This window comes from Manis pentadactyla, chromosome 19 (genome assembly GCF_030020395.1).
Source record: "Manis pentadactyla isolate mManPen7 chromosome 19, mManPen7.hap1, whole genome shotgun sequence".
Classification (NCBI taxonomy): Eukaryota; Metazoa; Chordata; class Mammalia; order Pholidota; family Manidae; genus Manis; species Manis pentadactyla.
Window position 1 is genome coordinate 18,559,460 of NC_080037.1, and position 27,989 is coordinate 18,587,448.

The following is a 27,989-nucleotide window of genomic DNA, read 5'->3' on the forward strand; positions in this document are numbered from 1 at the left end:
AGCATTATTTATAGTAGCCAAGATATGGAAACAACCCAAGTGCCCATGGACTGATGAATGAATAAAGATGTGGGGTGTGTGAGTGTGTGTAATGGAATATTATTCAGCCATAAGAAAGAATACGATTTTGCAATTTGCAACATGGAAGGACCTTGAGAGCATTATGCTAAAATAAATGTTAGACAAAGGCAGACAAATACCATATGATCTCACTTATAAAAGGAATCTAAAATAAAAACCAAACTCACAGACACAGAGAAGAGGCAGAAGGTAGAAAAGTGGGCCAAATGGGTGAAGAGAGTCAAAAGGTTAAAAATCCAGATATAAAATAAATAAGCCACGGGGATGTAAGGTACAACATGGCAATAATATAGTCAATAATGCTGTATGTATGTATGAAAGTTGCTAAGAGAGTAAATCTTAAAAGTTCTCAACACAAGAAAAAAATATTTTGTAACTACATATGGTGAAGAACATTAACTAGACTTATGGTGACCATTTCTCAATATACACAAATATCAAATCATTGTGTATCTGAAACTAATAAAATGCATGCCAGTAATACTGCAATAAAAAAGAGCAAAACAGAAATATGAATTCCACAAGAACAAAGCAGACACATAATCAGCATATTTTCATTTCTGTATATGCTTTAGTTAAAACTAACCTGCCAGTGCTGAGTGACGGCATTCCACACTCCCACTTTCCCTGTGTGACTCGTGGCCACCAACTGGTTACCAATAAAGAAGAGAGCATCTACAGGAACGCCAAGGCTGAACACTCCTTAAATAATAATGAAAAATAAAGAGGTTAAACAGTCACCATCTTTAGAATTAATCAAAACACAGATTAAAGACTTCTTAAAGGTGACTAAACCTACTGTCACTTCTACAAATTATATGCTAGACATGTTAGAGACAAGAAATAAGAAGCTTGTAAGCTCTTAAGCTGCTTACACAACTCCTATCCCAGATAAGTCTGCACTGAGTAACCTCACAATGATAGAACACCTTGTTATCTGAAGCTGTAGTTCTGATACCTAAATTGATTATCAAACAAACCTGGTAGATTTAAAGTGAACAAAAATAAAAAGGATCCTAAGATTCATGCCAGGTCTGCCCAATCAGAAAACCTACTACATTTTAATAAAATCTATTAAGAGATTTAGCAGCTGTGGACCAGCTATTTGGGAACCACGGATCTGAAGATACAAAGATTTGGCAACCTCAACTATCCAGAATGTGTCTACAAATCAGGAAACAAGGAAAGGTATTTTGGTTCACAGATACTTTTTTCCAGCTCGTGGGGATATAGATGAGGGAGGCTGTAGGTGCAAATATCCCACATTAGTAGCAAAAGAGACAAGAATGGCTAAGGCAGAGAATTCTAGGCTCACCTCAGTATGGCATACCATACTCAAAACATTCAAGCCTTTGCTCAGAATTTATTTTAAATCCCTTATTTCCCACCATTGCAGATCTCAACTGAACTCATTCAAAAGGCACTACATTTACAGCTGTGGGATTAAAAGCATGAGAAAACAGGATGTTGCTATGAAGTTAAGTTTAACAGAGGAAAAATGCAAACAATTACAACACTGCAACAATAACAGAAGGATGCACAAGGTATTGTAATATAAAGGAGAGTGAGAGAGGGTAGGAGGAGAGGTTTGAGAATTATTTCTTAGAAAAGCAGCCATCTGTGCTGGGTTTTTTAAAAGGTGAATCATTTATCAAATTGAGGGGTTGGAAATAGGTAAGCCCAGGGAATCTGAGAAAAGGGAAGTGGGGATATAGATGAGGGAGGCTGTAGGCACAAATATCCCACATTAACAGCAGAAGAGACAAGAATGGCTGAAGCAGAGAATTCTAGGCTCACCTCAGTATGGCATTCATGGCCCCATATAGTTTGTTAGCAGAATACTGCATTAGCAGCCAGGTGAATGTGAGTTGGAATCCTGGCTCTGAAAGTAACTCTTGTCATCTTTCTCGATCTTATCGCTTCAATAAAATAGGGTCCAAGCTGCATGTCTCAATGCTCACTTTCACCTTAAAAATGTTGTAATTAAATTTGACACTTAAATAGTACTATCTTATTTGAAAAGCACCTTATGAAAAATATTTTTTTATCTAATAATGCTGATAATAAGTCTCACCTAAAAATATTGTTTTTATGTGATCTTTAGCTGTTTCGGGTACCAGGTTTTCATTTTTTTGAAAAAGTACATACTATGTGATAACATGAACAATTTTCTTGGCATCTAGCCAAGAAAAACAATGGTGCACAAGGCTTTGAAGAACTCAAAGGAGAAAACAAACCAATTAAATGCAATTGCAGCATGTATTAGAAGCATAAGCCAGAAATGGTAACTGGTTTCTTTTGAATATTACACCAGTGTGGGTATTTTTCTTTCTGTTCAGAACAGCACTATATATTAAGACCAGTGGGAATAAATACCTTGAAAATTCCTAACCAGTCTTGAAAAGGCCAGGGATCTAGCAGGAAGAAAAATGATATACAACAGACAAAAAGAAAAAAACTGGTAAGTATTGTTAAGAATGTCTTCTACATACACATTTTAATTTGTATGCAGAAATACATACTTACACACATGAATACACCATCTTAGCCCAACCTGTCAAACAAAACACCAGAGCTAGCACCATACCACACACAAAGCTAAGCTCTCTGACTAGAACTGGTTGAGAAATAACTTGCCACTTCAAAGCAGAAAATCATTACTTCATGCACAATTTTAGGGATTTTTATGTAATAGTATTTTAATTTTGACGCCAAACAGTTTTACAGAACATGTGAAGCCAACTATATTCTGTACTATGTGCTGAATGGTATGAAAGGTAGCAATAAAAACAAGGGCATGAAAGGTAGCAATAAAAACAAGAAAACCAACTAACACTGATTACTCTCAAGATAAAATTCTAGGGAATCAAGGAAGACATTCTGAATTATCTCAAGAAATTTAGTGTCACTCCTGCTTAGGCTGAACAATCTTGGCCACTATCCACAGGGACGACAACAGGATAATGACGAGTTCCTATCTTAAGGGTCCCTCTCGGAACAATCATGTTTATAGCAGCAATCCAGTAGTACTGGCCTTACACACTAGTTATAATGAAGCAGGTACGTAAGCCTCTGGGAGAGCTCTATCATGGATATATATACCAACCCTAACAATTTTCTTTGGATGGTGGTGTCAAGTTCTGAAGAACATTTGTAACAAATACTCTCTTTTACAAATCACTATATACTAAACCATGACAGAGCAACCTACTATAGTAGCCTTGGAAAACAAAGTGAAGCATATAATTTCCTTCACTTACTGATATGTTACAAGTGGCTATTTGAAAAAAGAAAAAAAAAATCACAACTCATCTTCTTTCTGTGTAATTACCAGTATATTTAATTCCAAGACTTGAACGTTAAAGTATTTTTTTCTGGCTATTAGGGAGGACTTCCACTGCCAATTAGGGCAGACTAAATGGCATCAGAATATTCCAAACTGTGAAACAAGAAGAAGAAACCGACCAAAATATATGAGGCAACTATTTTCAAGCACTGGAAAACAAGCAGCAGAGGCTTGAAAGACAGGAAATACACAAGATAAGCCCCATGTTCACCTGGGCTTCCTACATTAAGGACACCTTCCTGACCATACCACAGGTTGGTAAAACTCAAGTGAACAGTGACAGTTTCCCTGAACTGAAGAGGCTGAGTCAGAGTCTAGACTGCTGGGGTAGCTAAAATCTGCAGGCAAGTTGTAAGAAAAGAGGGAACTGCACCAGGACGGAGTGGAGATAACACAAAGTGGCCATGGCTGAGGCCAAACTGCACCTGGGCAGGGTGAGAATCCCCAAGGAGTAAAGGAGAGGGGTTGCTGCAGGACTGAGAGAGAGTGGAGACATCAGAGGTCATGCACAGGTAGATGCAATAGTTCCAGCTCAGTGACCGTGGAGAGTCCCTGCCGGGCACTTCAGGCATTCGGTGAGGACTCCAGAACAGCAACCCTTCAGGAGTAAGGACCACACTGAGCGGGAGCCAAGTCCCACAGAAAGCCGACAGAGGCTACCGCCCCGGAACAAAGCATAAAACTGGCCCAGCAAATCAAGCAGACCCTCCGGTTATTTAATTGCCTGCCAGAACAAAACTCCCATCTTTTAAAGACAAAATAATCCATACTCCCTACATAATGTATCATGTACATGTTCAGCATTATCATTAAAATTTTCTGGACATGTGAAGAAGCAAGAAAATGTGACCCAAAATAAAACCATGAGATGACCCAGATACTGGAATTAGCAGTCAAAAAGTTATAATGAGCAAGTTGGACTTATTAAAAACTAGGACATAAAGAGTAAAAAACAAGAAATGTCAGCAAAGAAACTAAAATGAAATCAAGAGACAAAATTAGAGCTGAAAAGTCCAATACCTCAAGTGAAAAACTTTACTAGATGGGCTTAATTGAAGATTGAGTACTGCAGAAAGAGGATATAAGACATTAATCGAGAAAATTTATCTTAACTGCAGTTAAGAATGGAGAGAAAAGAAATTGGAAATAACATAGTTCTTCAGTGACCTCTAGGCCAGCATGAAGGGGTCTAACACAAAACTGAGTTTCAAAAGACAAAGAGAAAGAGAGGGGGAGAGAAAGAGAAGGGATGAGCTGGAGGGAGGGAGATGTGGGTGTAGGCTGGGAATCTTGGCGGGTCTGTGGGACCTTCATGGAAGCCTGAGATCTCAAGATCATTTTCATGGTAATATTAAAAAATTATTTGCCTTTTTTATTCTCATGATCTCAAGAGTGTACAGACTCTTTCAGAGGGCACATGATGTGATGAGGTCATCATTGTAACAATAGAATCTCTGTATATATTCTTGTGTTTTCTAGAATTGTGTATGGTGGTAGGTTTAGAGTAAAACTAACTTTGCAGGTTGCCCAAGATTGACTTAGTTTTTTCTAAAAACCTCCACTATGCTCTTCCTAGCTGTTTTCAGTTATGTCTGCTATAACCTCTGTAACCTCATTATTGTCCAATAAATTATTTTAGATTCCAAATTTTCCTTGAGCATACAAAGAAACATATGAAGTACACTTTGCTGTGTTTTGCAACATTATTGTTCTGAAAAACCTTTCTAAATTTTTAGAATTTTACCTAAAACTGTTTAATTTTATTCTGAAACAAATTTATTCATAATTTATCTTTCATATACTTATTGATGTATCACTGCCTTCAAAATGGGAAAATCAGAACACACCTGCTCGACCTAGAGCTGCAGCATGTAAGTCTAAAGATGCTAACAAAAACATATATGACATATCACAAATACATGACATGAAAAGGAGAACCCTAATGAAACTGGGCAAAACTGTATGTAAAAAGTAAAAAATTACAAAAATTATCTTGCCTTTAACTTTATAAATACTAATAACTTGCCTTATTGTGCCTATGCAACAGAACATTTTTGAATAGTATTATGATGCCAGTTGTAGGTTCACTGAGACCTACATTCAGAGTTTAAAGAAAAATAAATATTTTAAATAAAGATGTGAAAAACTCTAAAAGTCTGAAATTGACTGTTACAGAAATTCAAACTGGAAACAGAAAAGCTCCTCAAGCATCGTACGTGGCACTGCAGGGGCCAGAGAAGTATGCCCAATTGCTCGGAGACAAAAAAAGAGGCCCTGATCAGATCACAATGCTGAATGCCTAACACATGAAAAGTCAGCAGAGGACATCATAACACTGCTAGTTTTCAATGACCAGTAAATCCTGGAATTAAAGATATGGTGACAGTATCTTGTCAGCAGGACTGCACTTCTGTATTAACAAACACATGAATATACAGATGTAGCAGGACCTGGTGTTTTGCATTTATTCATCTGGTAACAGCACCAAACAATTCAACATTTTTTACATGAATGTTTAGCCACAAACACATACAGTGTTGAAATAGTCAAAGTTTCAAAGTGTTCAAAACTTACGAATCTCATAATATCCTAGAATACCTGTGTTGACATTTGCACTGACGGTGCAAGGCAATGTTGGGTAAAAAGACACTGTAGCAAGAATCAAAGCCGTGGCACAAAATCGTACTAGTGGTCATTAAATTATTTGCCACACACTTTCAGGGAAACAAAAAAAAGGCCAGTTTAAATTAAGAATGTCCTCATTGGAGCGATCTGTATAAGGATTTGTACTGAGTATCTCTTTTTTTGAGTGTATGTCTTAATACTCTGTGTGACTAAGTACTATGTCCTGTGCTGAGAAAAAGCATTTTCTGGATTGCTGGAGCTGAGAGCAAAAATACCATTTTTATTTGAAAAGAAGACTGACAGGTTAATTCAAATTTGGGTTAATTCAAATTCAAAAACACTTTCCTCAAAAGTGAGTAAGCAAGTCTGTTTCACCGATATTTCAGTTTTTAACTTCAATGATAAAAATTCAATGTTATGTGTAAAAATTGGTATTTTGGAAAACTTTTATCTGCCAATGAGGTGTGACAACTTCCTAATACATTCAAGTTTAGAGATGTGATCAGTGGTTATAGTAATAAATGCAATTTTTTATATTGTACAACGAAAGGTATCAACATTTGAAAGATCTATGTAATTCAGTAATCCAACATTTTCTAAATAACCAACACATGATGTTACAAGATCATGCATGGATAAAAGATGTTTATGTACATAAAGTACATATCAAAAAGTACAAAACAGACTGAGGGATTTCAATTTAACAAAGTATGAAAAATTCATTGACATGATTTCAAAATTTGGGGATGGTAGCAAATAATATCTACAATTATATGAAATGATTATAAAGATATTTTTTTCCAACTACTTATCTGTGTGAAGCCAAATTTTCTTCATATAGTTCAACCAAAACAAAACAATGCAGCAGAATGAACACAGAAACAGGTATCAGAATTCAATAAAATTACAAAACTGCGATCCAATGCTACTCTTCTCACAAAAATTTTTGGAAAATATAATTACTTTTCACTGAAAATGTTATTCATGTTATTATGCAATAGGTCTGTTATTATTATTTTCAAATTAATATTTATAAATTTTCAGTTTTAATCCATATTGTGGTAAATACTAATATAACCTATACGAACAGAAACTCTAATGGCTCTGAATGACTTTTTAAGAGTGTGAAGTGGTTCTGAGGTGAAAAAGTTTGAGAATTTCTGGTCTAGAAGCAGCAAACGAAGAGAAGCAAGAAAATTACTTATCCCATCTTCAGGGCCAGTGGTATGAGGGATTGAGCAGCCACCACTGAATGGGATCCAGGAAGAACATTCTCAGAGAACAGCCAGGTTACAGGTGGAGCCTGTCTGCTCTCTCTCCTAAAACATCAATTTTTTCCCCTCTTTATCAGATCACTCCTCCCACACTGGTCCTGTTATCTACCACTGGACCGTGGAAAGAAGATATGTAAACTATAGCTAACAGTCCAAGTTAGTTTTGATATTGATGAGCAATTCCTCTTAACTTCAGAATATTATATGTGCTAGCAAAATGCAGCACAAACAAGATTTTTCCTACCAATTTCACTTCCACTTCCTCCATCTTGGACACTCCATAAGATGATGCTACTCTCCGAGGCAACAGCAACCATTTTGTCCTTGTCCCCATGTGGCCCTCCGACCACTTTTGCATTCAAAGCTACTCGTTCAATAGTCCAGTCTAAGTACGGGCTTGTGAACACTTGTTGCCATCCTGAAGATTCTTTGATTCTGTTAAGAACAGACACGCTAAGTTAGACACATAAATAAGCAAACAGAATACCAATGAATGTACTTAATAAAAAATTATCACAGCTACTTTTTACCTTTATGTGTATCAAGTATAAAATTTTGTTGATATACAATACTGTTCCTTAAATAAATTTATATACATTGGGCACATAAATCACTTAAAAAAAAGAGACTGGAGTTACATATTTCACCAAAGAATTACTTAGGAATGTTCTTCACATTTTAAATCTTTTAAAAGATGGTTGTACCTTTCACTTCTCTACAAAAGAAAATGCCGTTGTCATTATCTATGGGTAGGAGTAGTCATCAAAATAAAAATTTTTGGATAATTATTTTTCCTCTCAGTTGTTAATCAGTTATTCAGGTATTATTAACTGAAACTACATGCATTCAATCTGTTGTGTTTTGATACTTTAGATGATAGCCTATCCAAGCAAACAAAGATTAACTAAGTAATCTAGTATACTATATATAGTACAATACCCTGATACAATCAAATGGATAAAATGAAGGCTCTGGAAACCCTTATATTTAAAAAGTTTCTTTTAAAAAAAAAAACCTCATGAACCTATTCACTTCCCATAAATAAAGGGTCACAAGGGTTTAGATTTGTAGTTGACTGAATATAAATGCTTTCTTTAATATTTAATTTCTGATAAGCATACTTATAATTTTTAAATAATTTTTTCTGCCCTATCTGAATTCAAGTCTTTCAGACATGTATTCTGTCTCATTATGTAGCAAGCCTTTATTCATTTAGAAACTACACAGTTATCTAATCATGACAACGAATGACCTGAACTTTAACTACCAAACACCTATTTCTAATGTTACAGTAACCAATGCAAACAAAACTGTAAAACTTCGCTTTGGCTTACCTAAAGAGGATAAAAAGAATACGAAGAAAGTTGCTCCTTTACATACTACCTGACACAGTCATCACAAAAATCAAGACTTTAGTATTCATAAATGATTACCTAAGACCTAATGAAATCACTTTAGCTCCATTTTTTTTTAATTGTACACTAAAGGAATACAGTTATAATTCACAAAAAAATATACAATTAACCCTTACTAATTTTAACAATTAAGGATTTCCTTAATTAAACTTCAAAGCAATACATAGAAAAAATGTATCATTTTTTCCTAAGCATTGTAATTACCCACGTCAGCCACCAGGTGGGATTCATGTGTTAAGATACACAAATGGAAATAATTATCTAATAAACTTCTAAAAATAACAAACATTGAGAAATAAAATAAGAGATCCTCTTAGGGACTATCAGACTGGACACAAATCGGACTGCTGATACTTCAAGGATAATGATACTACGCTGCTATGTGGATGTAGAAATATACTAGGTTCATATTAATGTTCAATAAAGAGATGTATTGATTTAATGAGGTGAATGTTGCAGTCCTATGATCATAAATTTAGGACTACAAATAATAAAACTAGATGTGATCTAATCTTTTACAAAGATCATACTTCTAAGTTATTTTTCTCTATAGAATTTGGGATAATATAAAATAAAGAGATGCCAAAAAGTGTAAAATAATCGGGCAGCATATGTGAGAGTAATTATATAATTACAGAATTTAAGTCAGTAGGATGTGACATTTCCTCCTATTTTTAAATCAAAATTAAGTACAAAGAAAGAAAAACATATTTGCTCTATAGTTTCCCATACAATAAAAACTTTAAATATGTAAAACAAGACAAAATGAGCTCTGCTACTTCAGCACTCTATCTCCTTACTTCTGCTGAGTAAACCACAGTCTGCCATCAGGACAGATATGCAAAGAATGTGGTTATCTTACATGTTGGTATCACACAGAAATACAGCGGGGGGGACAAGCCCTACAGGATTCTGAAACTTACTATAAGCATACTGTACCTCAAGTTGTATGAGTAGAGATAAATATGTCAGAAGAACACGAAAGAGTCTAATATTATACCCAAGCATACATATAAAGCATGATAAAAGGGGCTTTCAACTTCAGAAAGGAGGACAAATAATCAGAATAAAATTACCCACTTATAAGAAAATAAAATATATACCTAAATCTCACACCTTATATAAAAAGTAAACTACATATGGATTCAAGATCTAAAATGGAATATAAACCCCAGGAGGCTAGTGATTATACAACTACTCTTGCTAATATAATACTGTCGTAAACTCAGCAAGAAAAAACAAAACCAAAGCCTAACAATTCAGAAAATTAGTGAATTTAGATGAAAGACATACAAGGGGTTCACTGTTCTATTCTTTCATTTTTTTTAAGGTTTTTAAACTTACTGATATAAAAAGCTATGGAGAAACAACTTGTAGGAAAGACTACACTATTAAAATAGTTTGAATACTATCCTTTCCTTTGAAATCTTTTTATTGTCATTGTGTTGAATGATTTAAACTGCACATGAGGAAATCCAGTATGTCCTCACTTCTTTTCCTTTGTCATTTTGCCTGGCACATTGCTCTGACATCACTGACATTCAGTGAAAGCAAACAAACATCATGGTCAAAAGCAAACACAAAGAATGGAAAATGTTAACAGCATCATTCTTTAATTTGTCACTAAATGAATGCAATTTTGTGCAATATTGTGTGTGGCTGGCAAGTGGCAATCTTCAGCACTGTTGTTCATTACATAAATTATGCTGTTACACCTGTTATCATGGTTGTTTCAAACTCCTCTGGAATCCCTTATTAATAAAAATATGTACATAATACTTAAGAAAACAAAAAAGTAAAGTTTAAAACAGTTTTCTCAATTTATGTAAGTTGGTAAATTCAAAACAATACTCCTAAAACAAAATTATTTTCCAAATCAGTCTTGCTTCTACATATACAGAAGTCATTCCCCAAAAGAAATCATCCAAAAAGTCATTTCCATATTATTCAATAATCAAAAAAATACACAGAATTGGCTTTTTCACTTTTGAGGAAATCTGAATCTCTAATCTCTACTTCAATGAAAATAGAATGTGGAGAATACTGATATAATCATTGGGTTTTTCTACCATATGCAGCGAATCTATCACAAATTGAGATTTTTTTAATACATTTGGGATTCTTTAAATATATCGGTAGAAGACATTTTAAATATGTCTAATCTATTTTGGCTATTTCTTCTTAAACTCAATAGTAACAAAATACTTATATATTCTTTGTTTTTTTCCAGCACTTAAATGGGAGTCTAAACTAGTATATCCCAACTATTTTTGTGCTTCTACACATCATCAACATTTCTCACTGTATATAGTGACTTTGAACTAAGAACCCTATACTTTCTTCAATTAAAAAAAAAAATCACAGGTCTAGACTTCTCATTTAGTTTCTGAGGATGCAAGAATTAGTAAAACCAAACTACCTCTGTGTAAGTCTCACACATTATACAGATAATCACTTCTGCCCCCAACAGTCCTGCTTCAGTACCTCACTCCCCACTATGTGGTAGTCACGACCAATGTAGTCTTACTTTCCCCAACTACAGAGGACAAAAGGCTCCATCATTAGACAGGAAATCACAGGGCTCATGTTACCAATCCTGGCTCGTCATTTAATAAAATAGGTGAGTGATTCAGAATCTGGGTATAATAAACAAGAATATCTTCAAGGTATTTCAGTTACATCACAGTTCATATCATGTGGGAAATATTTAAGACATACTGAGGCTATTATGAATACTTACCAATAAGCCATGAAAATAAAAGGAAACTAAATCTAAATCAGAAGATAAGTGGGTAAGAAATATACAAGAAAAAAACTTGGTGACTAAAAGAAACAACTCAAATCTATACATAAAATCACAATTACTAAAAACTACCCCTCCAAAATAAAAAGCAAATAATCAATTATACAGTACCTGTAACATACAGCAAAATGGGCATATGCAGCTACAATCCAGTTGTGATGGCCAGCTACTATCAGCACCTTCCGTGGATCCACGGGAAATCCTGTCATTTTTACAAAAAGAAGTATTTTATGTTCTAAAGCAGGGATTGGCAAACTTTTGTCCATGGGCCAATTCAAGCCCTCTGCCTGTTCTGATAAAGTTTTGTGGGAACACAGCCATGTACACTTGTTCACATACTGTGCACGCTGCTTTCATGCTACAGCGGCAGAGCTGAGTTCTCAAAGAACGTGTACGGCCCACAAAGCCTATGCCCTTAACATGAGAAGTTTGCCAACTCCTGTGTTAACAATTTAGAGCAAACGAAGGGTCACATACTTCTTAAATAAAAACTGTATGTTAAATGAGACTTCTCAAGATATAAATTATAAACCTGCATTAAAAAGAAAGATGAGGCAAAAACTCTCTTAAAATAATTATTCAGTATCACCTAGAACTAAAAAATACACATTTTTCTTTTTCTTTTTGTGTTATCTTTGCTCACCTAACTTAACAGTCTCTTCTCCAGTTCCAGAGAGAATGGGCTGGGTACCATTTCCTCGAGCTTCACCCTCTGTAGAATTTAGTCCATTCCTAGAATCAGTAGAGGATCTAGTTGCGTTGTTTATTTTTCGACTAGGAATACCTATAAAAGGAAATAAGATAAATTTACTTCTAAGTTCACCTACTAAAAATTAAAAATTCCACATTATAACAAAGAAACATAAAATTGTAAACTTCACTAGGGCCAAAATGTATCTCCCAATATAGTGATTTACTGCAAATAATGTAATTACAACAAAAAACCAATAAAATGAAAAGGTAATAAATTCTTTCAACAGATTTCTGGCATTTATCACATTACATACAATAAATAAGATTAAGGTTTATATATTGTAATCCATTTCTACCTAGCTATAGGTTATTGAAATCAACCATTAATTCTTTCAGTCTGACACTGTATTTACATTAACGGTACAGTTATTATGTATTAGGTACTACATACTCATTTCACCTGCTTTAGAGTTGAATTGCCCCTTAACTTTCACATGTCTTTTTATTTGGCAAGGAAGCCTTTTTTGGAATGAAATCTTGCTCAGAAGCCCACTGTAACACAGGTAAAAGCAAAACTGTTCTGACTGAAGAGGAATGCACCTCACCTGGCTCTGTCCTGTACACTGACGTATCTCTGCAGAATTCCTGGGGTTCTACAAAAAGGACACTCACAACCAGTCCTTTAACACAAGTGCTGGCAAACTATGTGCCACAGCCCAATCTAGCCCAGCTGCTATTTATGTAAATAAAGTTGCACTGGTCACACACATATCCATTCATCGGGTGCAGGGCAGGGCTAGGCAGTTGACACTGAGATCTTCTAGCTCACAAGCCTATCCAGCCTTTTACAGAAGAGGTTTGGCACATCCCTGCTCTAACATACAGTGTTACTTAACTTTTGTTAAAATTAAAATTTTCATCATTTCTAGTAGATTTACAAATGAAACTCACACTAATCAAGGAATACATTTTCCTATTTATGCATTTGTATTTCCTTAATGATAAAAACAATTTTTAAAAAGAGTAAGTAAATATGCATCTACCTACCACTTTAGCATTTCATTAAAAAAAAAAATAAGGGAGAAATGTGGGATTCACATATAAATCAAGTATAAAAATCAAATGAATAATCATATCTGACTTGATTGTTTATAGTTCATGATGCGTGATCAAAACCGAAAGTTTCTGTGACATGACTACCCTTGCACTGTTCACCATGTAAGAACTTATTCACTATGTAAGAACTTGTTCACCGTGTAAGAACTTGTTCGTTATGCTTCAGAAGATTGGAGACTGTTGAGAATTAGGCTTGGGGTTGACTAATGATTGTGCATTGAGTCCCCTATACAGAATTTTATTGTTGTTAACAACCATTTGATCAATAAATATGAGAGATGCCCTCTCAAAAAAAAAAAAAGAGTAAGTAAATAACACAGAAGGTACCTGGTGGAGGCAAGTAGCCATGAAAAAGCACACTGCCACAAGATGACCGCTCCAGTTCTTCACATAAGAGAAGCCTTCGTACTAAAAACATTTCAAAGGAAACTTGTCAAGAGCAAGAGCACATGCAAACAGAAAAATAGTACTCCATTTTAACCATCTCTAGTTAAAGAGGATAAGGGAAGAATAGGAAAATTTAATTTAAGTGCAATCACTTGACAACACCTTTTTACTTTGAAAATCCACAAAAAGCACTGAACTAGTCCATTACAAATTAGCACCTGGTATGAAACACAGTTCATCTGGGCAAGGTCAGTGCAAAGAGAGTCAAATCATAAATATAAATTAGGAGAATACATACCTAATGGAGTGATCCCATAAAATTCGGCTTCATGCCTGAGAACATTAATACTCACTCCTCTACAAAGAAACAAACAAATAATGTAAATCCTCTGGCAATGTGGATTATCATCTGAAGCAGAAGGAAAAATAGGTTCTTAATGTGAATAGTCAAAAGGCTTTAAAACTCACTTTTCTTCTAATATCCTTAATCATTTCAAAAGGCCTAAATTAAAGAAAAAAAAAACAGCATTCCAACAAAAACATTTTCTAACTTAAAAATCACTCACATATAAATGAACTGGATACTAAATGAGAGATTAAGACTTTATAGGGTTACAACAAGTAAATTATCAAGAAGTATCAAATAAGGCAAACAAGAGTGGAGATCCTTCTTATATGGCATTCCTTGCTTTCAAGTATCTTTCACAGTCATTTCTGTCCTTATTTTAACCTCCCCAACTAAACCATACGCTCCCTGCAAGCATGATCTACTTCAAATCTATTTTTGTATACCTCACACAGTACCTTGCACAGTGCTTGTATATAATAGTTATGCAACAAATATTTGTAGAAGAAAATCAGATAAATGACTATCTTCTCATCAGAAACCAAAAACAAGAGTAAAACAGACAGTAGAGGACAAAAAGACCATCCTTAGGAAGGGCTATGTTATCCAGATGAAGATGTTACAGTACAGTTAAATAATATGAAAATAAAAAGGAGAACAGAAGTTTAAGAATTTACAATACTAATGATTCATTTTAGGTTTCAGTTGTACCATGTTCTTATTTTTAAAATGTTGCCTGGGCAACAATAATAGGGGACATTACTACAGATCCCATGGTAATTAGAAGGATAATAAAGGAATACTATGAATTCCTCTTATGCCCACAAATGTGATAACCTAGGTGAAATGTGTACCTTGAAAAGTACAATCTGCCAAAATCACACAGACACAATCTCAATAGACTATGTCTATTAAATAAATTGAATAAACAAATAATCTTCCAAAATAGAAGGCAACAGGCCAGAAGAACTCGTTGGTGAACTCTATGAAACATTTAAGGAAGAAATTATACCAATTCTCTACATTCTCTTTCAGAGGACAGATGCAGAAGGAAGTTTTTAACTCATTCTGAGACCACCATAACATTAATACCCAAACCAGACAAAAACATTACAACAAAAGAAAACTAGAGAGTAGTATCTCCCATGAACATATATTGAAAAATCTAAAAAAATTATTAGTAAATCAAATCCAACAACATATAAATAGAATCATACATGACAACCAAGTGGAAGGCTGGCTCAACATTTGAAAGCCACTTAACGTAATCAAGTGTACCAACGCCTAAAAAAGAAAAATCATATGACCGTATCAATAGATGTGGAAAAACCAACTGAAAATATCAAGCACACACTCATGATCAAAAACTCAGTAAACTAGTAAGAGGGGAACGTTCTCAACTTGGTAAGATACCTTTAAAAACAAACAACAACAAAAAACCAACCTAATGCCAACATCATACTTGACGTTGAGAAACTTGAAGCTTTCCCCCAAGATCAAGTACGGCAGCGATGTCTCCTCTCGCAGCTCCTCTCACCATCATACTAGCAATCTTATTAAAGCAGTGAGGCAAAAAAGGAAATAAAAGGACACAGATTGTGAAGGAAGACATAAAACTGTTGTTCACAGATAACATATGACTGTCTATGTAGAAAACCTAAAAGAATCAACAAAAAACTCTTGGAACTAATAAGTGATTACAGCAAGATGGCAGGACACAAGGTCACAATGTACAAAAATCAATCGCTTTCCTATGTACCAATAATGAACAAATAGAATTTGAAATTAAAAACACAACACCATTTACATTAGCACCCCCTCCAAAATACTTAGGTATTAATTTAACAAAATATATACACAATCTATATGAGGAAAACTACGTAACTCTGATCAAAGAACTAAATAAATAGAGAATTATTCCATGTTCATGATAGGAAGACTCAGTATTGTTAAGATGTCTGTTCTTCCCAGCTTGAGCTAAGTAATTCAATGTAATCCCGATCAAGATTCTACCAAGTTATTTTATGGATATTGACAAACTGTTTCTAAAGTTTATGTGAGAGTCAAAAGACCCAGAATAGCCAACACAATACTGAAGGAGAACAATACTGGATGACTGCCACTACCCAACATAAAAATTAATCAAGGCGGTGTGGTATTGGTGAAAAGAAAGACAATATGAAAAGCCTACATACTTTACGATTCCAAGTATATGACAGTTTCCAGAATTATGGAATTAATAGGATTTTTTGTGGTAGGGTAGGGATGAAAAGGCAGAGCAACAGGATTTTAGGGTAGTGAAAATACTCTGTATGCTATTATAATGATGAATACATGTCATTATACATGTGTTCAAATCCACAGGATGGACTCCACTGACAGTTAATCATAATGTAAGCTATAGAGTTTGGGTGATAACCATGCGTCAATGTAGGTTCATCCTCGGTAAAAAATGTACCGTTCTGGTAAGTGATGTTGATAATGAGGGAGACCGCATGTGGAGGGGCAAGGAGTGTACGAGAAATCTCTGTACCTCTCTCAAGAACTGTTATAAATCTAAACCTACTCTAAAAAAATTCTTTAAAAGAAAGGGAGAGGAAAAAAATTTCCCTGATTAATAAACACATGCAAGTGTTACATTAAATCATTTTTATTTATGAAATTGGTTGTGACTAGTTTAACATAAGAACAGTTAAAACTTACTTATTCTACTTCAAAGCCATCTGTGTTAACCGCACAGAAATACTGGCTAACTACAAGACGGCACAGGACACAGCAGTTCTGAAGGAGCCCCAGTCTCCCGGGAAGACAGGCAAACAAATATGGTAATTATAACACATAACGTAAGAGCAATTCCAGAATATTACGGAAGGAACAGAATCAGAACACAGTGTTTTTTTAGCTCCTTCCCACCTTCTTTTGGAAGATACTGCGAATAGATTTTAATTTGCTAGACCTCTTAATGAAATAAGGCAGCAATTTCTAAGAAAAGTGGTCAGTAAATACAGATATTTAATTCAGCCTTTCATGGGTTATCTAGCTGTGGATTAGTCATAGGAACACAGACTAGAAGTAAATTTAGGCATGATTTGATTGACTAAAGATCAAATGCTATGGGTCAAAATAGTTTTACTCAAGAAAAAGCAGTAAGTAAAAACTTCTCACCTCCACCCAATCCCAGGCCAAAACACAGACAGACAAAAAGCCTCAACAAAATCTTTTATTCATTCAACAAACGTCTACTGAGCAGCTACTACAGCACAATTTTAACACTGGGAGTATAGCAGGGAACAAACCAGATCTAAAAAATCTTTGCCTTCAAAGGAGCTCATATTCTAATGAATACAAGCCAAAAATTATATAATATTAAAAAGAAGTACCTCAAATAAACAATTAGAATTTTAAAAGCTGTACATAGAAAGAGTATTAGTAGATCCTAAGTCAAAGTTCACTAGGAATATGTAGAATAAAAGAACAGTAAAATACAAAGTAGACTGTAGCTTCCTGTTCCGAAAACAGACTCTGGCTGATTTAAATGGTCATTCACTTATGCCCAAAGAAAATCATGTACTGAACCCTTACTATGCATCAAGCCTAATGCTAGCTCCTGGGGATATACAGTAAACAGTGCTTGCCTTTTGGAATTTAAAGTCTAAAGGAAGACAAGACTACTGAAAAGGAGTAAGTATAATGAATGTTGTGATGGTGACAGTACAGGAAACTACAGAGACATTTATCGGGGGAATGAGCAGAGATCACTGAAGTCAGGACTAAGACCAGAAAGGAAGAAAGTATTGAAGCAAAAGAAATTAAGTGGGGGCAAGATTATTATAGACAGTGTTAAGAAACAATACCAAGTACAAAATCCTTAGCCGTTAATCAGTACTATTAAATAAGTGTTTTAAGCAGAATAGCAACCAGATCAGATTTATGTTTTTAGAAGATAACTACGGCTGCAGTGTGGAAAGTAAGTTGGAAGGATGTAAGAATGAAGGCAGGAAACTGGCTGGGAAGCTGTTGCGGTAGTCCGGAGGAAGACAGGACAGTGGCCTCTATCTGTGAGAGTTCAATTCTGAGGAAACTTTCAAGCAAAAACAATCTTGGAAAAAAACAAAACAGAACAAAGCCCTCTTCTTCATAAAATATATCAAAATACATGTCTATCAATAAGAATTTACTTTAAAAGGATGTATTTCTTACCGTAAGTCCAGTTCTTTTGTCCGAAGAAAATTTAAAATGGGTGCAAATGCTGCTGGGTCTCGATCTATAAATATCTGTAAATGAAGAACTGTTTTATTTTCAATTTTTAACTTCTAACTTTAATATCTGTAACACTAAATTAGGGAACAAATGTTAAATTATGTAAACACTACATTTCATTGATTTCACTTTTATATTTTATTGTTTGTAAAATTGGAATGCAGTTATAAATAACTGTGTGCAATTAATGTAATATGCTGTGTTTCCCCCATAAAAAAACTATTATTAGATTGATAATATTTTAACATGTAGGAAATATGGTATCTATTTATGGATAACTTTGGTAAAAGTGACACCCAAGGGAAATTTTTCTCTGAAATATTCTAGAATTCAGTAAACACTTCAAAAATTTACGTAAATAATACTTCTTCTATTACCTGATCATTAATTATTGTTAACAGTGATTGTGACTTGAATAATTCGTGATTCATATGTGAATCCTTAAAACAACAACATACTTTTATAATACACACAGATAAACCAAAAAAGTAAATACTGCATGCCACTATCCAAACTTGAAAAGAACACTATTCCCATTAACACTTTACATCCCACTATCTCAATTTCCTCAAGCGCTGGTGGGTAGGGGATGATGACAAAAAACATTTCTTAAAAATATAAAAATACAGCAACAAAGTGGAAAATAAAATGCTTTAAAAATATGAAATGCATAACTGATAACTTTTTATAGGAATGTGTAGTAACACTGTTTTGAATAAATTACAAAAGCTCTAACCATAAAATCGAACATCTTTTAGAGCTTATGTAGGTCAATTAGATAGGAGAATGTAGCAATGAATAAACACCTTTATACAATGATCAGTTATGTTTCTACACTGAATGAAGTTTTCTAGCTTCATACATGCTTGCTTTTGTTTTTATTGGAACCAGTCAGAAGTTGAAGAAACACCACAGATTTGTGGAGACCTCACTACTGATATCTTTTTTATGATTTCATATGGGCATACCTGCTTTTGCTGCTTTATTTCATCTGCTAATCCTATCACAGCAAAACAACACCTCTGGTCACTCGTTGTCTCCAAACAGAAAGCCCTTTTCATTTTGTGAGTGCTAGACATCTACCTTACATGCTGTTGTGCACATTATACCTACTTTTATAAACCCGTGTTTTTGCACTGAAATTTAATAGTTCTTTACTTCCATGACTCCACTATTGCTGCATAAGTTCTTATTCTCCAAAATAAAAAACTGTAGGGCTTTACTCATTTCCAACATCTTACCATTCTAATTCAATGTCAAAATAATTCAGTATTTACAGTCCTCTACTTACTGTTAAAGTTTGTTAGTGATTAAAAGAAGTATTTCCTCTATTGACAACGTAAGCTCATATCCTATAGTCTCTACAGTCATGAATACTTAATTGCCACATGCAGTATTCCCTGTTTTGAGAATTACACTCTCCTCTATAATTATGGAACACTCCATATGTAACAAGAAATACAACATTTTAGGCACATATATGTCACTTTCATTTAGTGGTTATTAAAAATTCAGGTTTCCTATCTTCTTAGAGTCACTATATAATAAGGATCAAGCATTGCTAAGCACTAACTGATCTAGTTTAGAATACGTAAATATTATACTCACTGCACCAGTTTCGTCTCGAAGTGTTGAAATTCTTCCACTCAACAAGCTAGAAGTCAATAATAAACTATAGTTAGTTTTTAAAATCTGAGTATGAATTAAGTGCTAATTCTTTATCAAATATCAGACTAATACAAATGAATCATTCTATCTCCAAAGTAAAATAAAACTTAAAAATTCTATTTTAAGAGTTATAAAATTTTATTCAAGAAATAAAGATATTAATTTAACTGACAAAATTTTTATTACCTTGATAATCAAATCTATTAAAAATATTACTAAAAAACTACATGAAATACCTGGAAAAAAACGAATCTGGAATCCACATGAGAGTCTGCCTTGAGGTACTAAATCTGCAATTAAAATTTACCTGGATTATAAATGAGAACATGATTTGAAATTTGAATGTTAATTAACTTGCTTTAATATGCTGGCTCATCTTTTACAAGTTGTTGCACAGGTATAGCTATTACCAACTTATTACATTTAATGTTTTTAAATTTTGCTACTTTGATTCAGTTAAGAATATTCAAACAGCTCCCAACAAAATTAAATAAGTAATTCACTGATAGATGTTTCCTAAATCACTGCTTTCCAGCATGCCAATATGCTGAAGAATAAATGTTAAGCCCATCATACCAAGTATAAACTTCTCAACATAACATTCAAAATTACCAAGTCTTGTTCACCTCTCCAACACAAACTGTTTACGCCTCTAATAAGAGTACTTCTTAATATGCCCAAACAATTCCTGCTCACTACCATTTCCATATCTTTATTTATCCCAGCTAGATGACTTCCTCATGTCCAAAAATCCAAGTGCCATCCATCTTGATATCACTCAGGTTTTACCTTCTTTTAATGGTTTTTCCAAATATTCTACCCTACATTATCTTGGAGCTTACAGTAATTCCATTTTACATACTTCATTTAACACTTTATATGTAGCCTTGGGCTATCCATCACTGTTGCATTTAATCTTTCAAAAATCACTCAATATATCATTGTTTTCAGCTTGTCATTTAATCAAATTGGCTTATTACCAATTCTGGGGGGAACTTCATCAAAGCCTAGTGTAACAGACTGGAACAAAAAAATTAAGTAACTGACGTAAACTGATATAACAAAGAATGCCCATACAGGGCTCATACAATCTAGCCTTGTCTCTCATTATCTCACTAAGACTCATCACACTGAACCACCTATGTATTTTTTACTCTCTGCCTCCATCAACATGTGTCCTCACGCAGAGAACCTTTCACTCTACTTTCATTCCACTTATTTTCTAGTATTATATGACTGTTTTTTTTTGTTTGTTTGTTTGTTTTTATTGAAGGGTAGTTGACAACAGTATTGCATTACATTAGTTTCAGGTGTACAACACAGTGATTCAACATTTATATACATGATAATTCTAGGTACCAGGTATCACCATACCAAGTTGTTACAATATTTTGACTATATTCCTTATGCTATACATTACATCCCGGTTACTTATTTATTTTACAATTGGAAGTGTTTATATATATATATATATATGTATATATATATATATTGTGAGGGCATCTCTCATATTTATTGATCAAATAGTTGTTAACCACAATAAATTTCTGTATAGGGGGATCAATACTCAATGCACAATCATTAATCCACCCCAAGCCTAATTTTCGTCAGTCTCCAATCTTCTGATGCATAACGAACAAATTCTTACATGGAGAACAAATTCTTACATAGTGAATAAGTTACATGGTGAACAGTGCAAGGGCAGCCATCACAGAAGCTTTCGGTTTTGTTCATGCATTATGAACTATACACAGTCAGTTCAAATATGAATACTCATTTGATTTTTAAACTTGATTTATATGTGGATACCACATTTCTCTATTATTATTATTTTTAATAAAATGCTGAAGTGGTAGGTAGATACGAGATAAAAGTAGAAAACAGAGTTTAGTGTTGTAAGAGAGCAAATGTAGATGATCAGGTGTGTGCCTGTAGACTATGTGTTAATCCGTATATATGACTGTTTTAAAGAAGATCCTGTGCCTATTAATCAAATTAAGAAAGGAGCCAATTTATCCAAAAAAACATGGCAAAATTTCTCAAGTGTATTTCTTAGCAGAATCTTTAAAAAAAATGAGAAGCAGATTACTAGTCACAGGAACTGATTTAATCAAATAAATAAACAAACCTCTATCACATCAACAAAGAGGACAAAACCCACATGATCACTCCATAGATGCTGAAAAAGCATTCAACAAAATTCAACACCCATTCATGATGAAAACTCTCAAGAAAATGGGTATACAGAGCAAGTACCACAACATAATAAAGGCCACAGCCAATATCATACTTAACAGTGAAAAGCTGAAACCTTTTCCTCTAAGATTAGGAACAAGACAAGGATGCCCACTCTCACCACTTTTATTCAACATAGTTCTGGAGACCCTAGCCATGGCAATCAGACAACACAAAGAAATAAAAGGCATCCAGATTGGCAAGGAATAAGTCAAACTGTCACTGTTTGCAGATAACATGATACTGTACATAAAAATCCCTAAAGAATTCACTCCAAAACTACTAGAACTGATATCAGAATACAGCAAAGTTGCAGGATACAAAATTAATACACAGAAATTTGTTGCATTCCTTTACACTAATGATGAACTAGCAGAAAGAGAAATCAGGAAAACAATTTCACTCACAATTACATCAAAAAGAATAAATACTTAGGAATAAACCTAACCAAGGAAGTGAAAGACCCATACCCTGAAAACTACAAGACACTCCTAAGAGAAATTAAAGAGGACACTAACAAATGGAAACTCATCCCATGCTCTTGGCTAGGAAGAATTAATATTGTCAAAATGGCCATCCTGCCCAAAGCAATCTACAGATTCAATGCAATCCCTATCAAAATACCAACAGCGTTCTTCAACGAACTGGAACAAATAGTTCTAAAATTCACATGGAACCACCAAAGACCCCGAATAGTCAAAGCAGTCTTGAGAGGGAAGAATAAAACAGGGGGGATCACACTTCCCAACTTCAAGATCTACTACAAAGCCACAGTAATTTGGTACTGGCACAAGAACAGACCCACAGACCAATGGAACAGAATAGAGAGTCCACATATTAACCCAAGCATCTATGGTCAATTAATATATGATAAAAGTCATGGATATACAATGGGGACATGACAGCCTGTTCAACAGCTGGTGTTTAAAAAACTGGACAGCTATATGTAAGAGAATGAACCTGGATTACCATCTCCATACACAAAAGTAAACATGAAATGGATCAAAGACTCGAATGTAAGTTATGAAACCATAAAACTCTTAGAAGAAACATAGGCAAAACTCTCTTGAATATACACATGAGCAACTTTTTCATGAACATATATCCCTGGGCAAGGGAAAAAAGGCAAAAATGAACAAGTGGAACTGTATCAAACTGAAAAGCTTCTACACAGCAAAGGACACCATCAGTAGAACAAGAAGACTTCTGACAGTATGGGAGAATACATTCATAAATGACATATCCAGTAAGAGGTTGACATCCAAAAATATACAAAGAGCTCACAAGCCTCAACAAACAAAAAGGAAATAATCCTATTAAAAAATGGGCAGAGGATCTGAACAGACATTTCTCCAAAAAAGAAATTCAGATGGCCAACAGGCACATGAAAAGATGCTCCACATCGCTAATCATCAGGGAAATGCATATTAAAACCACAACAAGATACCACCTCATGCCAGTAAGGATGGCCGACATAGAAAAAAGAATAGGAACAACAAATGGTGGCGAGGATGCAGAGAAATGGGAACCCTCCTACATTGCTGGTGGAAATGTAAACTAGTTCAACAATTGTGAAAAGCAATATGTAGGTTCCTCAAAAACTCAAAATAGAAATACCATGTGACCCAGGAATTCCACTCCTAGGAATTTACCCTAAGAATGCAGCAGCCCAGATTCAAAGAGACATATGCACCCCTATGTCTATCACAGCACCACTCTCAATAGCCAAGAAATGGAAGCAACCTAAGTGTCCATCAGTAGATGAATGGATAAAGAAGATGTGGTACATATACACAATGGAGTATTATTCAGCCATAAGAAGAAAATAAATCCTACCATTTGCAACAACATGGACGGAGTTAGAGGATATTATGTTCAGTGAAATAAGCCAGGCGGAGAAACACAAGTACCAAATGATTTCACTCATTTGTGGAGCATAACAACAAAGCAAAAACTGAAGCAACAAAACAGCAGCAGAATCACAGAACCCAAGAACAGACTAACAGTTACCAAAGAGAAAAGGACTGGGGAGGATGGGTGGGAAGGGAAGGATAAGGGGATAAGGGGCAATATGTCTAGCACACATAATGTAGGGGAGGCACCAGGAAGGCAGTATAGCACAGAGAAGACAAGTAGTGTGGCTCTATGGCATCTTATTATGGTGACGGAGAGTGACTGTAATGGGGTATGTGGTGGGGGCTTGATAATGGAGGTAACCACAATGTTGCTCATGTGATTGCATATTAATTATACCATAATGAAAAATAAATAAATAAATAGATAGGTAGATAGATAGATAAATAAGCAAATAAATAAGCAAATCAAGTAAATGGTAAACTTCAGGATCCCAGGATCCACTGCAAAAATGAATCACTGTGTTTTGGAGGCCATCAGACTAATTCCAAATAAGGATCGCTTGTAAATTGTAACCACTTTTCAAGTTCACTGCTCATTCAGCAAAACTGCTTGCAAATAATTCAAATTCTGTGTTACTTAAAAAATTACACAGGTCTGCTTAAAGTCGTATTGGCAATTGCAATTAAAATCAGCAGTTTGGGGTGTGTTTAGTAATCTGGAATTTCTGTGCAAAGGGATGGGACTCTCATCTCCACCATTTTCTTTTTTCAATGGAGTAAGACAAAAAGAAAAAAATCACAGAGCTCTAAAACTGGGTCCAAATATGACTTCACAAAAACTCCAACATTTAAAATTACTTATTCTCTGCAATACACATGGAAGCCTTCTCTATGGTTCGTTGTTTTTTCACCCTTTAACTCACAGCGTGCCAAAAAAGGGTCATGTGAAATTTGGTCTCAGCAAAAGTATTAATAAAAAATATTAGCATATCCAATATTTATACTCCTTGCTCCTTGCCTCCTACAATTAACTTAAAAGCAATCTAATTTAAATGATTTATTCTGCAATGTTACTATGCCAGAACTCTTGCATTTCCCATTCATTACTTCAACTTCCTTTATCAATCCTGTAAAGTTGGTAATATTGTCATTATACATTTTAGGAAACTGAGAAATAAAAAATAACTGACACAAGGTTTGCTGAGCTAATTAGATGTAAAGCCTGGGAACTAGAACCCCCTTCTGTCTGACTCCAAAGTTCTCTGTCCCTGAGTCCTCCGCCCTCTGTTCCCGGCTCTGTTTCATGAGGCCTCAACTCATACTCATTCAAACCAGAATTAATCACAATTTGAGTCATATGAGATTTCTTTCACTTCATTCGTATACTTTTGTAAATGAACAATATTAACGATTTTAAATGAAACCTCATCTTCTCTATTTTCTGAATCACCCGCATAGCGTAAAACAAACCACAGCATTAGTCCTATAATTTCTTCCAGTATGTCAGGCGTGGAGAGGGGGCAAGGGAGGGATAGAAGGGAGCCTTACCTGTAACAGGTGCTTCTCTGCTCATAATCAACTCTCCTGAGTTTTACTCTGTCACTTACGAGACAACTTCAATTCTATGCCACAGGTGGTTTCTCCCTGGGCAATTCAACTTTAATGACACTCACTTCAGAAATTTTTCTTGTACAGTGACTTAATAGTGTTCATCTGTATTTTGTACAAGATCTAGATGATTTCCAGATCCCTTCTTGCTTAAAATGTTCCAGCTCCAAGATAAATGTCTTACACGATTTAAAAATTTAAACTGAATTTTGCAGTCATTAACAGACTTCACACATTAAGCCATCCACTTTTAATATACAGTAAATAACAATACTGTTCTTTTTTATAATACCGTGTGTCCTTTAGAATGTCTAAACAAACATACCAACAACAACAGCAAATAGAAACAAGCGCAGAGACTTTAAATGCCTATAGTGTTACTCTTCAATATGAATACACTCTTCTCCTCCATAAAGCTGACTCCTAGACAATAACAATAATATAATTTCTTAAACTATCGAACAATTTTGCTTTGGGGGATAAGGAAAAAGAAAAATGCAGAGAAAGAATGCTTACTGTTTCTTGTGCTGAATTTCTTGGGTATACTTAGAAAACTATTCAATGTTCAGGATTAGAAGTGTATATACTTTTATCCCTATGGTTCACACTGTTATTATTCGCATTTTTTTAATTAGTTGAAAGCCGGTTAGACGTTGAAACACTTTCATATTCTCCAGCACAGCAAAATACTCTATATTCCAGGGCACTCACTCCATCATTTATATCCTGCCAAGCCTACAACTCATCCACCTCTTCCTTCAAACAGAGCTAACAAACTCCCGTTTCTAAGAGTGACTCAGAAACCACAGCAAATCCACACACACACACACACACACACACACACACACACACACACAAAGATTTTCTCCCCAACAAGCTGAATAAAAAACATAGCAAGGGAAAAGAAGGCCAGAGGGCGGACAGTCCCCGAGCTCTGTTTGTTTACTGTGTGTGCCACGCGGTGCTAACACCCAAAGCTTCCCAGCACCAGCTGTTTAAAAACATATCCTTCAAAGTCGCGCACCCAAAAAGTCTGAAAGTGAGTGACACTGTACTGCAAATCTACTGCACTCCCGCTCCTGAAATCAGCGAGATCACAAACAGCCCTAAATTAAGCGTAAAAAAGAACTCGTGCTCTTTCTTGCCCAAGCAAGTCGCAACCTTGCTGACCGAAGAGAACGGCAGGCAGGCCTGCTCACCTCCAACAGCCGTGCCACAGGCCCGCTCCTACCGTGCACGTTCCTCCGACACGAGCAGGGCTGTGCAGGGAGGGCTACACACCGTTCCTCCGAGCCCGGCACCTCGGGGACGGGGAGCGACCCAGGGCGGCGCTCCAGGACCGCAGCGTTCGGGCGCACGGGCGCTGAACGGAATTCCGAGGCACGCTGCCTCCCCCTTCCCGCGACGGCTCCTCACCTACTGGGCCCCGCTCGGGGCGCCCCTTTACCCCCGCCCCGGGGCCCCGGCGCCCCCCGGAGGCCGCCCGCGGCAGGCCCGCTCCGAGCCCCTTCGCCGCCTCACCTGGTCCCGCCGACGTTCAGCTGCACGATCTCGCCGCTGCCGGCCGCCGCCGCAGCGAAGGTGCCGCAGTGCCCTCCCGCCATCTCGGGCGGCTCGGGGCGCGCACGCCGCCCTCCCTCCCCGGCCGGGGCCGCCGGGCTCGCGGCGGGAACCCGAGGCGGCGGCGGTGGCGGCGGCGGCGGCCGCAGGGCCAGCGGGGCGGCGGCGGCGGGCGGGCAGGAGGTGCACGGAACCTCCCCCACCTTCCCGGCCACCGGGCGGGGGTCTCCGGCGTCCGCCTCCTCCCCTCCGCTCCCGCGGCGCGGGAGGGCGGCCCGGCCTCCGCCTCTCGCGGCCTCCAGGCCGCCAGGTCGGCCAGGGCCTCTCTTCAGCGCGGGGCTTCGACCGTTGCCGCCGCCGCCGCCGCAGCAACAGCGCGCCGGGAGGAGGGGTCGCCGCTCGGGACAAACTACCGCGGCGCTCAGACCTTCGCCCGCGCCGGCGCGCAGGAGGAGGAGGAAGGCGGGGCCGGGGAGGAGCTTCCCAGTCCGGCCCGGCAGGCGCGGGAGGACGGCCAGGGAGGGTTCGCCTGGCGGGCTGCCTCTTCAGCTGGGGTTCTGTTTCTTCCTTCCTCCCCACGCGGCTCCAACCCTTTCCTTTTCCATTTAAGATTTTTTGGTACCCGGAGTGAGATTTCCCAGGGCAAGGCTGGGCTGTGTCTTAAGCATATTTCGTGTCGACTTTTCTCCACGTGGATTTGGGAGATGAAAAGAAAA

General features: G+C 36.3%; 1 protein-coding gene across 4 annotated transcripts in view; it reads right to left on the reverse strand.

Moving 5' to 3' along the window:
• KCTD3 (potassium channel tetramerization domain containing 3) overlaps positions 1-27,669 on the reverse strand; it is a 45,951-nt gene extending 18,282 nt beyond the window's left edge. The window contains exons 1-10 of one of the 4 annotated variants that reach the window (XM_057494909.1): positions 27,235-27,669; positions 20,251-20,304; positions 19,955-20,000; positions 18,287-18,360; positions 14,039-14,097; positions 13,681-13,761; positions 12,188-12,328; positions 11,656-11,746; positions 7,571-7,761; positions 668-783 (exon numbers count right to left, since the gene is read on the reverse strand). In XM_057494909.1, the coding sequence (XP_057350892.1) occupies positions 668-783; positions 7,571-7,761; positions 11,656-11,746; positions 12,188-12,328; positions 13,681-13,761; positions 14,039-14,097; positions 18,287-18,360; positions 19,955-20,000; positions 20,251-20,304; positions 27,235-27,317 (936 nt within the window). In that variant the 5' untranslated portion in view covers positions 27,318-27,669. Of the gene's footprint in view, positions 1-667; positions 784-7,570; positions 7,762-11,655; positions 11,747-12,187; positions 12,329-13,680; positions 13,762-14,038; positions 14,098-18,286; positions 18,375-19,954; positions 20,001-20,250; positions 20,305-26,912; positions 27,012-27,234 lie in introns of those variants that run through there. The other 3 variants (XM_036931670.2, XM_036931675.2, XM_057494910.1) reach the window with 3 other exon arrangements.
• Between the last annotated feature and the right edge of the window lie 320 nt (positions 27,670-27,989).